Source organism: Parasteatoda tepidariorum, chromosome 11, assembly GCF_982258835.1.
Source record: "Parasteatoda tepidariorum strain Cologne lab strain chromosome 11, Ptep-v5.0, whole genome shotgun sequence".
NCBI classification, from domain to species: domain Eukaryota; kingdom Metazoa; phylum Arthropoda; class Arachnida; order Araneae; family Theridiidae; genus Parasteatoda; species Parasteatoda tepidariorum.
The window spans coordinates 100,932,030-100,949,649 of NC_141765.1; the positions used below are offsets into that span (position 1 = coordinate 100,932,030).

A 17,620-nucleotide genomic window follows, 5' to 3' on the forward strand; every position below is an offset into this window, starting at 1 on the left:
AAAAAATTGTCCTATTTTACATAGCATTTTGCTTTTGGCAAGGATAGTGACAGTTAGAGGAAGGTATAAAATAATACATACCCTGAGCACCAGTATAGCTGGGGTAAAAGTAACAAAGAGACATTGCTCGACAGGGTTCTATCAAGCAAAGGTGACACCAGAGTGATTAAACATTGAAAAAGTTGACGAGCTGGAGACAAAAGTACAACAAAAAAAACTTACAGTAGTACAATGTAAAAAAAACCACCACCAATGTTTAAAATTTGGAATTAAAATCAATCAACTTATCATTAGCTAAAGGGCAAGGGTAAAACCATTAGTCAGACCAGCTGACATAATATGTAAAACCAATTTTAAAAAATGGTAAAGCATTTAAAATCTGCAACAGGATAAAAGTAAACACGCTCCGAAGGCAAAAACGCCCAGGGGTGCCGAAGAACAGTATAAAATCTGAGGTACATGACTTAAAAGACATTACAATAAAACAGGAGTAAAAAAAAAGTAAAAATACAGTTTAAAACAAACAAAACCTGTAAACATGACAAAGCAGACTAAAAACAAGACAGTTATAATAAGATGGTAAAGTAGTAAAATGGTAAAGTTGGTAAAAATGGGCAAGTGGTCCAGATAAAAGGGAGTTTGGCAAGGCGACAATCAATAACAAGATTAAAAGACATTAAAAGTTGTTATTATTATTTTGGACCAACACCTCCTCGAGCGTAGTTTTAATAATTTGTTTAATGATATTACGGCAAATGATACTGGCAAAAATTTGATGCTCGTTCTTCTCGAGGAAGTGTTGTTGTCGGAGTGCTCGGAACCGAGAACAGTGATATAGAAGATGTTCTACTGTTTGGGGTTGATCGCAATTGTTACATTTATCATCCTTATTGAAAAACTTCCTTTGGTAGGTCCCGAACACTCCGTGCCCCGTCATGTATTGATTTAAGTGGAAATTTGATTGAATTCTTGTAGTTGACGGGGTCTTAATAAACTTAAAAGTCTGCCGGCCCTTATTAGAATTGTACCAATTGTACTGCCACCTTGCCATTAGAATCCGCTCTATTTCGGTCTTTGCTTGCCTAGGGATCCTCAGAACTTGGAGATCTATAATCTCGGAGCCAATGGCCTCCTTAGCTGCTTCGTCGGCCTCCTCATTGCCCTGGATCCCCACGTGGGCTTTAACCCAATTCATTGTAATACCTCTGTGCCAATATGTTTTAATATTTTCAATCAGTTTTGAAATTGGTTCTGGGTCAGCCAGGGCCTGGAGGGAGGACAACGAGTCTGAAAAAATGGTAGCGCTATTGATATTATTATCATTGATCCAGATAAAGGCGGATCTGATTGCCTCTGCGATAAAGATATTAGTATTGTCTGTGACTCTGGTGGAGGATTTAAAAATAGTAATCTTGTTTAACAATCATTGCATGTGACGCATGGAAAATTCCAGGTGTGTCTACCTCCATCCGAGAGCCATCAGTATAGATCCCCTGGTTACTAGGGGCACAATATCCCCAGGGCAAGGAGCGATAAAGAGATGGGTGCTCCCGGGGCGGCGTATCAAAATTCAAGGTGTTGTCGAAATCGGGAGGTAGTACATGCATTAGATCTTGTAATCGCCATCCCCATCTCACCCTCTTGGTATAAACATCCTCTATAACTTTAAGTGTTATTGGAACCACCCCCGCCAGTATCTGGATAGTCTCAGTACTGGTAGTAGCGTGGGTTTTTATATGCAAATCATATAATTCGCACTCAGCAGCTAACTCTTTGCGGATTTCTTGAAAGTAAACATAAAATTTTGTTGAGGGAGGAAATTTTTTTAAAGGTAATAATTAAAGATAAAGTTTCATGCTCCTACAATGAATTAAGAAATTAAAGTGATTTTTCAAGTCTTCCATTATAAAAACAATTAATGTAATTTTTCAATAATTTTGACGTCAATTTTAAATTTACCGTTAGAGATGATATAAAATTTATATTAGTTGTTGTCATAATGGACTAAAATTATTTTTTCTTCTTGGATCACATAATATGCAGAAAATGTTAAAAAATAATTAACAATTAATAATTAATAAAGAACGCTATTACACCTTAACATGATTAGATAAATGCATAATTTAATTATAATTGTAGTTATTTTATGGTATAAAAAGACATCTACCGCACTCTGCTCACTCTCCCTCAACAACCCTCAAATTGCTTTCGTATATCTCTATGCTCGTTCGCCGGGGGGTAATGCCTGCCGCCTCCACGTGGTGCCCCTTGGATACCCCTCACTGGGTAACTAAATGGCAGGCAAACATCATGATGAGCGAAAAGATAACCTTGGATACGGCATCATCCGTCGCGCCGGTTAACAAGGGATGCGTTCAGGAATTAGGCAGAGGTTCCTGTTCGAAAAGTGTAATACAGTCTCCAGTAGCATATGGTAAGCCCTCGGGTGAGCCCAGTGCTAATACCGCTGCTTTGCAGTCTGCTTCGGATGCTGGTGAGGCGTCCAAAGGTTCAGGCCCTTCCTCTGTAGAAGTCTCTGGTCCCCAGAGGCACTCGGGGGACAGTGTGTCTGGTACCATTGGACTGTCCAAGAGCCGGAAGAAGATGTTGAGAAAAATGAGGGCCATTGCGGCGAGTGGAGGAGCTAAGAGACCTAGGTCTTCTGATGCAACACCCTCTCCCAATGCGCCAACCCAAACCGGAAAGAAGCCCAGGGAGGATGTTGTTCCTGGGAGGAAAGCTCAATCCAGCGGAGTGGTTCCCCCTAGTGGGGATAGCCGAGCTGGAGAGGGGGATCCAACCGGGGGCCTCCAATCTGGGGTCTCTTTTGCCTGTGCAACTGGGTCTACCAAGATTGCTATAGTCCTGGAGGATTTTCCTCCGGACAAGCTTTCTCTGGAAAACTCAAATAACATCTTGAAGGAAATCTTGGAGCAGACTGGCGCCATTCCTGGTGGCGAAAGAATGCCCGAGATCTATAATAACCACCTCCAAAGAGGAGCGCTGGTAATTCAGTGTAATGACTTTACTGTTGGGTGGATTAAAGACCACTTTAACAACAAAGCCTTGGGTAACATTAAGCTCAAGGTCATAGGGGCAATCGAGCTTCCCAAGCCCGTGAAGGTTGCCTTTAAAACTAAGGAGCAATTCTCTGACCAGAGCACCTTTTTATGGCGTCTTCAGAGACTAAACCCAGGGTTGAAGTCGATGGGGTGGAGGGTTCTGCAAAGTGCTGTGGGACCTGGCACCTCTAGATGGATCTTTGAGGTGGAGCCTGAAGACGCTGAAGCAATTGCAAGGGCTAACTTTTGCGCACTGACTGGAGTGGATCGTGGAGTTTTTAAAATTATCCACGATCCTAACAGGAAAAAAGCAGTTGAGGCTCCAACAACATCGGACCTCCCTGTAGAACCTGATGTCCAAGAGGACATGGAACAGGAGGAGGAACCTTGGCCGGCAAATTTCCCTGATTCCAAGGTAAGTTCAATTGGGGCTCTTGATTTTTCAGAGCTTGGGTTGGACTCTGGGTCAGACGTAACATTACAACCTGACTCACCAGTTTCCATGCTTGGTATTGATGAAGCAATGGAGCTGATAAAGGAAGATCTTTCTTCCAAAAAATAAACAGGATAGGAGCCATTCTGGTTTCATTCATACTGCTAACCAATGGCTACAATCAAGGTTGGTCAAATCAATCTCCATCATAGCATTGCTGCCTCAAGCCTTATGGCCAAAAGGTTGAATGATGGAGAACTTGATATTGCTCTTATACAAGAGCCTTGGACCCGCAAGGGCAAAATAATGGGTCTCAATGTTAAAGGTTTTAATATCTTATATGATACCCATTGCGATCTTCCCAGGACCTGCATAATAGCTAGGTCTAATCTAAATGCCCTTAATCTTGTTAAATTTCTTAACAGGGATTTAGTCTCCCCAAGGAGAGTTCCTTGGTGATCTTCTGAGCTTAGTAAATTACGTAAGAAATGTAGGAAGTTATTTAACAGAGCAAAGAAATCTTATGAATGGCAGTCCTACAGAAACGCTCTAACTGCTTATAACAAGGCGATCAGAGCATCTAAACGTCGCTCATGGCAGACTTTCTGCGATGGCATTAATACTAATTCTGCCACCGCAAAGATTGCAAAAATTCTTACTAAAGACTTTAATTGCAGTTTAAATGCTATCCGTCTTGCAAACGGAAGATACAGTGAATCAGGAGAAGAGGCTCTTAGAGAATTACTAGAAGCACACTTCCCTGGATCTCATCCTGTGGAGAATGAAAATCTACATATTACTACCACAACTACTTGTAGTAGGAATGACTGGGAGGCCGCCAAAATGGTGGTCTCCTATGAGAAGGTTGTATGGGCCATAAAGTCTTTTAAACCCTACAAGTCACCAGGCATGGACAACATCATACCAATGATGCTTATCCAGGGGGTGAATACACTGGCCCCTATTCTATGTAGGATTTTTCGATCCTGCATAGCATTTGGGTATATACCTCTCTCTTGGAGGAATACCAGGGTGATTTTCATACCAAAACCAGGTAAGGAGAATTATTTTGAGGCTAAATCATTCAGACCAATCAGCCTCACTTCCTGTCTGTTGAAAGCGATAGAAAAGCTAATTGACAGACACCTCAGAGACACTGTGCTCATAGAAAGGCCACTGTCCTCCTCACAGCATGCCTATCAACCAGGCAAGTCTACAGACACCGCTCTGTATGAGCTCTCCTACTTGCTTGAGAAATCTATCACAGATAAGGAGATGGCTCTCGCGGTTTTCATTGATATTGAAGGTGCGTTTGATAAAGTCCCTGTTGAGACTATCATCAATGCACTTAGGAACAGAGGCATAAACTCAATAATTACCAGATGGATAGCGAATTTGCTTTCCTCTAGGTATGTTTGTTCCTCTCTATTGGATGCAAGCATGAAAGTGCATGCAACTGCCGGATGCCCCCAGGGAGGGGTTTTGTCCCCTATCCTATGGTGTATGGTAATGGACTCCCTGTTAGTTCGGTTAACTGCTCTTGGCATTCCCTGTATCGGGTACGCTGATGACGGTGTTATTGTTGTCAGAGGCAAACATGGAAAAACTGTCTCTGATATCATGAATAATGCACTCCTAGAAGTAGCTAGGTGGTGTTTTAAATCAGGCTTATCTGTCAATCCATTCAAGATAAGTTATGTAGCCTTTACACGGAAAAGGCAACTTGATCTAGGTAATGTATACTACCTGGACCATAAATTGGAACTCACAGAGAAAGTCAAGTTTCTCGGGGTTTATTTTGACTCCAAACTAAATTGGGGTCTTCAACTTGAATACTGCACCAACAGGGCCAGAAAAATTTTCTGGTCTTGTAGAAATGCTATTGGTAGAACATGGGGATTGTCCCCCAAAATAGTCTACTGGATATACTCAATGATTATTAGTCCTATCATCACTTATGGCGCAATCGTCTGGTGGTCAAGGACTAGATTGAGCTCTGCAAGGTCTAATCTTAACAGACTACAAAGAATGGTCTGTGTAGCCCTGTCAGGCTGTCTCAGGACCACTCCTACAGCTGCTCTAGAGAGCTTACTTGGGCTTCTTCCATTGAACTTACGCATTGAAGTTGAAGCTCAGACAGGCGTAAAGCGTCTTATGTACCTTGGCCTATGGAAAGAGAATTCCAAACACTTGTCATGGGGACATCTTGTTTCACAAGTGAAGGATTTATCCTCTTTTATTATGCCTAGTGATTTTATGTCACTAAGATATGCTTTTCACAAGCCCTTCAAGATCCATTTTCCTACTAGAGATGAATGGTTCAATTCTCCTCGGTGGCTTAAAGGCAAATGCCTGATATGGTACACTGATGGGTCAAAGATTGGTGCCAAATCAGGAGCAGGAATTTACTGCTCCAATGATGGTACCAAACTTCACTTTCCCCTGGGAAATTATGCCACCGTTTTTTAGGCTGAGGTCTATGCCATTATCTTGTGCTGCAAGTTATGCATAGACAAAGGATATCAAAATACGACTATCCGCATCTGTTCTGACAGTCAGGCTGCTCTCCTATCACTGTCAAGGTGTAAATTCACCTCTTTGTTAGTGTGGGAATGCTTCTCGGTCCTCTGTGACCTGTCCACTCATAACAAGGTATCCCTGCATTGGGTACCAGGTCATATGGGTATCGGTGGAAATGAGCTAGCTGATGAAGCAGCACGGGCTGGCTCTAATGCAATTTTCTGGGGCCCTGAACCTGCGCTGGGAATTTCTCCCTCCTCATTTAGGGCAACCATATTCAAGCTCTACGGCAAGATCGCCCATGAGCAGTGGCGCGCTGCTGACGGTCAAAGACAAGCTAAGGAGCTGAATCGAGACTGTCCTAGTGTACGTCAAAAGGAGCTCTTAAAGCTTAACAGAAACAGTATAAGGAAGATCATTGGTCTTCTTACTGGCCACTGTATCCTCAGAAGACACCTAAACATTATGGGAATAGAATCAAATTCTCTTTGTCGGGGATGTCATCTAGAAGAAGAGACATCACGACACATACTCTGTGATTGTGAGGTCTATTCTGCTCAAAGATTTGAGCATTTAGGACAGCATATTGTCAATGCCTGGGAACTGCAAGATGTTCCTGTAAGGTGCTTGCTGAATTTTATTTCAGCCATAGGGCTTTCATGCTAATCATGATTTTAGGGTTTGGGTACAATAGACCTCTGGTCGATGTGCCCTGCTCGTCAGAGCTGCCCAACCTCTAAGTCTAAGTCTAAGTCTATGCTCGTTCGCCAGTAATTGAAATAGAACAGCCTAATAAATTTTATCAATTTGTCTGAAATTCAATTCGTCAGCACTCATAAAGCAAACTTCTATGTGCTTAATTGTTGAGAGAAGTACTATACACAAATGGATAATAGGTAAATGTATTTTTCAAACAGCAAATTATGGTACTATATCAATCTCCAAAAGCAAGGAATGATTTTATAAATCTGTAAAAATACGTATTTATTTATACCTAAAACAAAAAATAATTTGAAACTGAAATATGTTCGCATCTAAAAACCTTATACTTTTTAAATTTTAGGTTTTGTAGATACATAAATAGGAAGATGGGGTATAAAATGAGATAGCCTTAAAAAATTTATTAACATGTTACAAGTGTTTAAATTTTAAGTACAAAAAAGGACGATTTTGTCAATAACACGCCAAAAAAAATTATGTAAAATGAATTTCCCACTTGAAAAATATAGACACGTTGTATAAAATAACTTATGCACCCATATTAATAGTAATCGCAAGTAAACTGGCCACTATTTCACAACACAATTGCATTTAATGAAACAATAGTACCTTTGAAGAAGTTACTTAGAAACTCCCTGCCATCCCTTCCACAAGCCACACCATATAAGTGCCTGCAAGATTAACAAAAAACCTCAAGTCATAAGGGAATAAAGATTGCAGCCAATTTTGCAAAGGAAAGGACATCGTACTCAAAAACTTGGAAATTTAATTATTTCTAAAGAAGTCTCTGGCGTCAGCAAGAACTTTTTGCAGTTAAACTTAAAAGGTCTTCTAAATACAATTTGTCGACAAAATTTACTCAAATTAAGAAGAAGAAAAAAAATTCCACAATTAAAAAAAAAATTCTTAAAGTGCCCATTGCATCCTTTTCTTGAATGCAATGCACTACTAAACATAAATTAACTAGACTTAGAGTGATGCAAAAATATTTCTCTTAAACATGACAATGCCACTAAACCATACATTCAATTGGGTATAATATAGCCTACGTCACAGGTTGTGTTATTCCTACTAAATTTAACCCATGAACGGCATTTTCTGCGAGCCTAACTTCAAGCCACAAATAAACAAACGAAGTGTTCGATTGTTTAAATAGCTGCTCGCCAGATTTTATTGCATTATAAAGAAAAGTTATTGATATTCGATTTTTGATTAATAATTGATTTTGTTGTTCCATCTTAGTAAGTTAATGTTTTTAGTAACTAAATTTAAAACTCAGTTTATTAATTAAATTAAAAGTTTTTTTCTCTTCTGACAACGTGAGAAACTGGAGTGTTTTGTAGTTATTTTTCACTATTTTAATGAAAATTATTTCATTATTTTATTAATAAAGTGCGATAGGAATTGTCACTTATCTTATAAATGTGAATTACTCATTGTTTTATTAATTAAATACCCATTCAAGCTGCTGTTCGATGAGTTGGCATGAACACAAACGACATTATCGAAATTCTTTCTCAGTAAAAGTTCTTGTATTTAGTGAATAAATTTGAAACTAATTGTCTTTATTTTATCTATTTTAAAATATACTTTTTTAAATGTAAATGAGCAGTTGTGAAAATTCAGTGTCTTATGGTCACTAATCACAATAATATGAAGTACTTACTGTTTCATAAATGTAGTGCAAATTCTTTTTTATTTTATAATCTTCCAGTTTAGAAGTGTGTTCGATGTGGTTGAATTATTTCAAAGGGATATTAAATAGATCCTTTCTGTAGCTCTATTAGTTTAAGTGATAGTATTGTTGGGTAGCTATCTTCTGTAAACTTCTCTTTTATTGTTATTTAAATGAAGAGTATTTTATTTTGATTGATTTTTATATGTTTGTTTAGCTAATCGGAGATATATTCTTGGATTGTGTTTTTAAGAATTATAATATTGATGCTCTTTCAACAAAGAATAGATGTTTACCCGTGTCTTTTAATCTAATTCTTTTATTTGTATTTTTAATATTAGGTACTTTACTTATTTACTTTTTTTTGTTTAAATTATTGAGTATATTGCATCATAAATATTTACAAAACTAGTAAACCCCTGGCATAATCAGTACTAGTGATAAATTTTGTTACAGATTTGTGTTTATTAAATGTTGCACCTTTTTACTTGTATTTGTACATTTATTCTTATATGATATATTGTTTTCATTGTTATTTCCAGCTAACTCAGTATCCAAGATGCCATGTGCTTGTGTTGCGTATGATTGCTCCAACAATTCTTATAAACTGGAGTGAAGAAGGTTTCTTTTCATAAATTTCCATTAAATGATGAGACTCTATTGTCAATGTGGCTAGCAAAAATCAAGAGGATTGGCTTTGTGCCAAATAAATACAGCAAACTCTGCTCGGAGCATTTTGAAGATGATTGTTTTGAATATCTGCAAGGAACAGGTTAAGTTATTTTTTAAAAAAACACTTTGTTAGTATTTTTCCTAATTGTTATTAATATTCCGATTAAGAAAAACGTGTAAATAATTCATTAAAAAAAGTTTTTAAAAATTTTGACTTAGTAAAAGCTGCGCTACAATATTTATTTTGCTACTCATTTCAATCTAAAGGAAAGTAATTAATGTAGATGAAAGTAATGTACAACATTTGTTTTAATCATTAATAATCGGTTCTTAATGTTATTAGTTGAAAAAATTCATTTATTTTATTGTTTATTTATAATTCATGTATTTTCTTATATCATCTACTATTCAGCATAATTGTTACATCACTTGAATAATTTTCCTATATTTATGTTTAGGAAGAAGAGTAATAAAAAAAGAGGCTGTACCTACAAAGTTCAGTTTCATTCCCCCAAAGTGTGACAAGAAACGAACCTCATATCAGTTTCAGTGAGTAAAAACACATGAATGCTTAATTAATAAAATAATTTTAGTTTAGTATCAGTGTTGCAGTAATATAGGAGTTTCCTCATCGGAAGGCGGACACTCTATCATACCTGCCAAGTCTCCTGTTTTTTAATGAAGTCTCCTGTATTTTATGACTATCTCCTGGTTACCTGTATATTCACGAATGTCTCTGTAGTTGTTGAAGAAATACAAAAAAGAAAAGTAATGTTGATAAAATATCCATTGGTGGAAAAAATACTTCTCTTATTCCTCAACAAATATTGCTATTGCCAGTATTGCAGTATGTTGAGTATTAATTGTTTAAGTTGAGGTGTGATGGCCCAGGGGATAGAGCATTCGCCTTTCGATGGGGTGAACCGAGTTCGAATCCCAGCGATGATTGGTCGATACGAATTCTGCAACCAGCTTGTACTGACCGCAGTCCTGACATGAAATGTTCCTAGTGGTAGATGAACCATAGATTATAGTCCCCTTGCTGTCAGGCTAATTGTGTAAGGTTTTCATCTTTGTGTAACTCAAATGCGGATTAGTTCCATAAAAGGAACACTCCACAAAGCAAATTTCTCCCAATACTTAATCCAGGAGTTCCATTATCTTCTGGATTTGGTTCAAAATTACAAGGCTACAGAGTTGAATCTCAGTAGTTGTAAATAGGATCGGTTAGTAAAATCTCCGTTATTTTATTTCCCCAATGTTGTCAGGTATGCTCTATTGTCGGAACCATCACAACTCTGATAGTGATGTATGCATTTAATTTTAAAATGATCATTTAATAAATTTTTTTTTTTTGGAATATAATATTCATTTGTTATAAGTATAAATATATTCATTAAAAAATTTCCCTTTAAAACTGGATTTTTTTTATTTTTTGATAAACCACATATTCAAAGCTGGATTCAATCGTGAATTCTTACTTTATCTCATTTTTTTGTTGATAGTATTAGTATATAATGGGAAATAGGTTTATTTTTGCATGCATATAATGCATATTTTTCTACCTATGCATTGTTTTTTTATGTAACAGCAAAAATCTTTTCCTTTTTCTCTCTTTCATTTTTAAAGAATTTTAGAAAGGGAACTGAGAAAATGGAAAAATATTGTGAATAATTTCTTCAAGATAAATATTGCCGAAATATTTCAAGTAGAATACAAGCATTGAAGATAAAGAATAACTGTGGCATAATAAAAATTTTTTTTTTTGTATTATGCCATACAGTCATTATTTATCTTAACAACACATTCTAGTTATAGTTACTCTGTTTTCTACAGTCAGCCTGTGGACTGATCATAAAGACACTGTTACCAGTAAAACACTGAAGTCAAGCATGACTGGCTCTGTATTATGCTTGAAGTGTTTAATTTATCTTCATCTCTAAAAAAGAATCTTATGATATTAAACAGAATCCTGCATGGGTTGAGTCAATAATTTTGTTGGTTACATAGTTTAAAATTTGTTTTTAAACTTTTTTGTTTGCCAGTCGCATCCTTGTTATCAAGATAAGTGTTAAGATTTGATATAAATGCTGTAGATAAGAGAATAGAAATTTATATTACTGTAAACAAGAGTGACCACTTTTTTTTGTTTCAACAAAATTAATGTTTTTTTTTTTTATAATTTCAATAAATTTAATCTTTGTCTCTCAATAAGGTCTCCTTCTACAAGTGTGGACATTGGTCCAGATGACGGAGCCACAAGTAGTCCTGAAGTTGATTTGCCACCAGCAAGAGAGATTGCAACTCAGGCTGAAGGTGATGTTGTGTCTGCCTTGTTGGCTGTCAATACGGCTCTGGAAGAAGAGCTAAAAAGTCTTCAGATTAAAATTTCATCAAGCCTTTTCAGAGTTGATGCCATTCCAGATGATGTTCATATGAGAGCTGTCAGCGGATTCTCTAGAAATATTTTTCACACTGTTTTTTCATTCCTTTGCCTAAATAACTGCATGAAATATGTTAATAACCTGTCTCCTATTAATCAGTTTTTTCTTTTTTATCTTCGTACTGGTGTATCCCAGAACTTTTTATCTATTCTATTTCAGATTCACCAAACAACTGTTTCTAAAATTATTAACCATCAATCTCATATTATTTTTTCTAAATTAAAATCTGTTGATATCTGGCCTTCTCGTGAATCTGTTAATAAAAGTATGCCTTTAATTTTAAAAAGATTTCCTAAATGTCGCGTAATAATTGATTGCACAGAATTTCCTATCCAACAACCATCTAGTCCTCTTCTTCAACAACAGACCTTTAGTCATTATAAAAATACTAACACCCTAAAAGCTTTAATTGGCATAACTCCTTCCGGTGCCATCTCCTTCATATCTGATCTCTGGGGTGGCTCAATTTCTGATAAGTCCTTAAATCTAAATTACTGGAAAAATTAGAGAAAGAAGACCTTATATTGGCAGATAAAGGCTTCAAGATAAGCAAAGAGTTGGAAGAAAAAGAACTTGTTACGCATTTAGTGGACAAAATTCAATTTCCTCTTGAGTAGTATCAAGAAATAAGGTAGTATCAAATCACCGAATCCATGTAGAAAGGGTCATAAGCCGAATTATTGAAGGGAAAACTTTGGCCCGTCGTTGGTACATTGTGAACGAATTCTTTTTCATTGTTGCTTTTTTTGCCAACTTTGGCAACCCATTAATAAATTTACAGAATTATTAAAAAAAAAATCAATTTTATTGTATATATTTTGTTGTATTATTCATTTATTATATTTTATTTGTATATATTTTATTTTGTTGTATTATCCTTTATTAATTTTATCTGTATATATTGCATTTTGTTGTTTTGTATATATTAAAGCATGGAGTCTAGAGTATCATATGGAGACTGTATATATTATAACTGTAAGATATATATTATTTAACTCAAAGCTTGCTCTTTGACTTAGTTTAAAATACATAATTAAGTTTATTTGAAATTACTTTAAATGTTTTTAGATCCTAGAACGTTTTTTCCTCATGAATAGTGTGTGAAGTATCATCCTTTGAGTCATCAAAAAATGAATTGCTAAATAATTGACTCCATTGTAGCTGATGTTAAGTAAAACTATGCAGCTCTTTGGGGTCAGTCATATTTGGCCAAGAGTTAATGAAGCAGAAGCAAGAGTGTTCTTTCGATGATAATTGCCACGGTATGACTTTTTTTTCTATTTATATGTATGTAACAGTTTAATAAAAAAAAAATTATTGGTGCGTATAAAGTAAAGTTACTCATGTATAAAAAATGATAGATTGAAATATTCGATATATTGTACCAGTATTTGGGTTTGGATATAGTCATGATTAATATTAGTTAAATGATTGATCTTTGTAATAATTAAATTAAGGCCGAAAATATATAGGAGGTAAATAATTAAGGGGGACGTGATCATTAAGGAAAGTGGTTGTACAATGCTATCGTGGGAAAACAATAACCCAATAGGTCCAAAGGGTCACAAAATGTGAGGTTTGAACAAATTGGATAAATTGGTATCACCAAATTTAGAATAGTGGTGAAATTGAGATAAATTAATAATTAAGGAAAAATACAATAATGACATGCCAGATACAAATATATTAAATATATATATTATACAGTAAGATGATGTTTCCAATAAGAAAATTAAAAGTTTCCTTAACAAATAAAAAAGTACTCACCACACACATACAGAAGGACATGATAAATCATGAAAATAGAGGCAAATAAATTCTCCAGCACAGGATTAAATTAACATATCATTTTATTTAGTAACATACATCTTTCAACACATCTACCAACATAAGAAAGGCATTTTATTAAAATGGGTGACGGGAGAATTAAAACACAGAAGGTGTCATAGATAAAAGTAAAATATAAAAGATCGAGTAATTTTAAGGTTAAAATAAATATGAAGAGAAAACTTAAATTTGAGAGGGCTTTTAATGTTAAAGAAAATTAAGGGTATAAAATGTTGATTTTACATTTTACAGAAAATGATTACAGCTTTGGATTTAATTTAAAGTAAAGGTTAAGAAAAAATGTAAAAAGAAATCCCTCGATACGGACCGAAGTCTGCATCTCGAAAAAAAAAGGGTAACCCGCCCGAAGGCTCGAGAAAAAGAGAATGTATTCCAAGTGACTTAAAAATTCCTTAACTGGCCAGAAAAATTAGGACCAATTAAAATTTAAAGAGGTGGAGAGTTTGAAATTTAAAGGAAAGAGATTGGCTAGTTAGCCCCCCTAAAATTAAAGGAAGAAAAAGAAAGGCGTGAATAGAGGGGTTGGTTTACTTTCCCCACAGTAAGTGCGATGACCGCAATGACCATGAGAAAGGTCAACAAGAAAGTTGAAAATAAAAAATTGCTAAATTGTAAAAAAAAGAATAACGTTTAAAGAAAAATTATAGCTTAGGTAAAATTAGATATTAAATTGTCACATTACATTAAATGTAAATGTGACAATGTAGTTATCCAGCATATTAATCCAAATTTAAAGATTGATATTTTTTTTTTTTTTTTTCAATGTTGAAAGTGTTTCATTGTTTCAGTCATGTTATCCTAAACTTTTTAGGCTTGCCTTTTTTTTTACAGAAATTTATTATTATTTTTTTGACAATGTAGTTTATTAAAAGTTGTTAAAGCTTCTAAAATTAACTATTTGAACAGAGCCAGAGTTTACTAAAAAATTGCATCAAACGACAATAAAAGCATAATTTTTATTTAAAAAGTATTAAGAGAAAAACAGTTTTAATACAGTTCTTTCAAAGTGTAACATTCAATTAATTAAAATCAATAGCTATTCAATTGAATTTATAATTGATTTTTATTTGTTTGTTTAATTTTTGAACTACTAAAATAGCATTTAACTTTGTGAATTTGTTTTAGAAAAATGTAAAAAAAGGAAATAATGTCTGAAAGATAACTTTTACCAAAGAAAGATTCTTTTACCCAAAAAATAAATTAATAAATGTTTGTTTTTGCATGATGTATATTTAGCCCTGAGAAAATTCTATAACTTCACTTTAAAACAGAGTCTCAAAAATAAAAACCAAGCAATATTTAATAATAATTTTGACTTGTCTGAAATAATAAAAATGAAATTGGCACATAATTTTATAGGTTCGTTTCAAAAAATTTCTATAAAATAATCATCAAACACTGTATCTCAAAAGAATATATTGGCCTGCTTTATCTTACATAATTTCTTTGAAATCACTGAAAAATCAATAGAATGAATGGTTTTGCTTTTACATGTACAGTTCAACTTTCAAAATAAATTTTAAAAAAAGGAAAAATTGTGAAAATTTTAAATTATAACTAAAACATCTATGCGATGAAATTTGAAATAGTTGGAAGTGCCAGGTAAAAAAAATCACATATGTACAAAACAGAAACTAAAAATATATGCAAGTATAATACAATTTAAAACAACATTATAAAATATTTAAAAGGCCAAGTTTCAGTTCAGTTGCTAATGTTTTTAAAAATAAAATGCTCATAAAAAGACAATGAATAAATTAAAAAATTTTTGAAACTATTTGAAAAAAATAGTGATATTTGAAGCACAAGGTAACAAGAAAGAGGTGAATACGATTTTCCTGAATCATTAATTCGCGTATAAGCAATACAATATAAATATAATACAAATTGCTTACAATTAAAATAATTATGAAGTATATACTAGCTCATGTTTGAATTCAGTTGCCTATGGTTTCGCTTTTACATGTACAATTCCATTTTAAAAATAATTTTTTTTTTAAAAAGGAAAAAATTGAAAATTTTCAATTATATCATAATAAATCTTTGCGATGAAACTTGAAATAGTTGGAAGTGCCTAGTAATATAAATTGCATATGTACAGAACAGAAACTCATAATATAGGTATAATACAATTTTAAACAATATGAAATATATAAAAGGCTACGTTCAGTTAAATCTCAAATTAAGTTAAATCATCATGAAAAATTTATTATTTAAAATATTCAACATAAAAAGATTTTTAGAATGAGGAAGGAATATTTTTATTTTTTGGCATAAGGCTATTGAGTAAAAGAAATGAGAATGAGTAATATTTAATGATATGCTTGATATATAATTATGTTAATTTTGAAAAATTAAGAACTTATATTCTAGCTTGAAAAAAATTATACAAAGATTTCTCCAAGCTAAAATATAGACTCTTGTATGGTTAATAAAGGCAAATAAAACTTAAAATACAAATCTTTTAATTTTAAAAACATTCCTTCCCACATGGATTTGTTGAAAATTATTCTTTCAACAAACACAGGCTCATTCTCTTTAAAATATAAAACAAAATAACATTCATTGATATTTGCTAATGCCATTTGTCCTTGAATCTGATACATGTAGGCATGATTATCACGGAGTTTAAAGCCTTTATTTTCATCAACTTCAAGACAAAAATTCTTCCTTAACATTACTAAAGAATTTAAACTTAGTTTAGTGGGATTATAAACACATTTAATTTCCACTAGAATGGGGTCTCCAGGAGCATACAAAAGGCCATCTGGAGAAGCACCCAAAAAGGGATAAAATGGATTCACAATAAGTCCCGTGTTCCTGAAAGTATAATCAGAAAACTTGTGAGCAATAATGGTTTTCACACCATTTTCACAGTCACGTCCATGAGCCACGTGGGATAAATCCTTCGAATTACCTTCATATAACTGCTGAGCCAAAACATCAATGAGCTGAAACACGGGTGCAAATCCTGTGGAAGTTCGAGGCAGTTAAACGAATTAAACGCTCCATGTATCACTCTGACTTTGTTTTACTGTTGACTTTTCAACAGCAATTGCTTCATCCAAAGTGACTATTACCTTATTGTGCATGAACAAGTTCTGTACAAGTTCAGCACAATCAGGTATAATAGTATGCATACCCCCAATGACCAATGCAGGAAGAGGTAAGCTTTTACTATATGCTAAATCATCTTTGTCACATTGTGAAGGATTCACAACGTCAAAGATAGGAGCATTTAAAGACATAGCATTTAGGGTACTAAAATTTAAATCAGTAGACACATTTGAATTGAGAAACTCATTGGCAACGAAAAAATTTTTTGGTTCTCGCTTCACTGCCTTCTTCTGGTGCCATCTCACTTCAGTAGAAGCAGCATATAGCTTTTCCGCACTGTAGCTTTGAATTGCATAGAGCAATGCAAGAGAGTGCTTGCAAACAGCCAGCTCTACCCCTCCAGCACAATCGCACTTGGCGTTTATAACCTGAAAAAAAAATTAAAGAGTAATAAATTTCAATAAGTAAATATATTATCAAATATTGGCAAAGTTTTTTTTTAGTACAGTTCTTTGATACATATTTTAATCTTCTTTACTGTTAAAGACATAAGGTTTCACAACTTTTAACTCAAGCTTTATAAAATATAAATGCAACAGTAATATAAAAGAAAAAAGTTTATTAATCATTTTGTTTTCACACACATTTATTTACCATCTTCATTAAGCATATATAAATTACCTATTATAAATTTATAATCAGTAAAAATTAAAATTTCATCTGACTTTTATATTTAAGAAAATAAAACTGAAACATTTAATGGTCTTCCATGTTTTCATAATAAGATTAATAGAAAGGGAAATTAAAATGACGTATAATTATAATGAATACCTACCAGTTACTTCTCCCATTTTTTTCAAATATTTTACCCACGAAAAAAGGCTTTATTTTTAGATAAATAATCTTAACTTCATATTTTTAATTTCACAAAACAAATTAATCTAAAAATATGAAAAAAGCATGTATAAAGTTTTAGCTTATTTTTTTTAAAACAAGAAAATAAAACTGTTTAAATTTGTTAATGTATTACTTAGTAAAAAAAAATTCTAAATTAAATTAAGAAGTTAATCATATAAAGCTCACAACTCTGACAAATTTATGCTGCACAATAAATTACATAAAATTAAATGTGCATCAATAAGTTTTAATGAAAACAGTTTCACTTTAAAAAAACTCAGTGTTGCAAGTG

General features: G+C 33.7%; 1 protein-coding gene across 1 annotated transcript; it reads left to right on the top strand.

Annotated features, from left to right (window-relative positions):
- Positions 1-8,532: 8,532 nt before the first annotated feature.
- On the top strand, positions 8,533-12,033 carry LOC147802035 (uncharacterized). Its single transcript, XM_087154556.1, has 3 exons — positions 8,533-9,182; positions 9,541-9,631; positions 11,298-12,033. The coding sequence occupies exons 1-3, from the start codon at positions 9,077-9,079 to the stop codon at positions 12,031-12,033; spliced, it is 933 nt and encodes a 310-aa protein (XP_087010682.1). The 5' UTR covers positions 8,533-9,076.
- Positions 12,034-17,620: the final 5,587 nt, after the last annotated feature.

What these genes read in the sequence shown, in the direction of transcription:
- LOC147802035 (XM_087154556.1), top strand. Translation starts at nt 9,077, where the DNA reads ATGTGGCTAGCAAAAATCAAGAGGATTGGCTTTGTGCCAAATAAATAC. An exon ending in TGAATATCTGCAAGGAACAG is followed by an intron (nt 9,183 to 9,540) that starts GTTAAGTTATTT and finishes ATTTATGTTTAG; the next exon opens with GAAGAAGAGTAATAAAAAAA. An exon ending in CGAACCTCATATCAGTTTCA is followed by an intron (nt 9,632 to 11,297) that starts GTGAGTAAAAAC and finishes TCTCTCAATAAG; the next exon opens with GTCTCCTTCTACAAGTGTGG.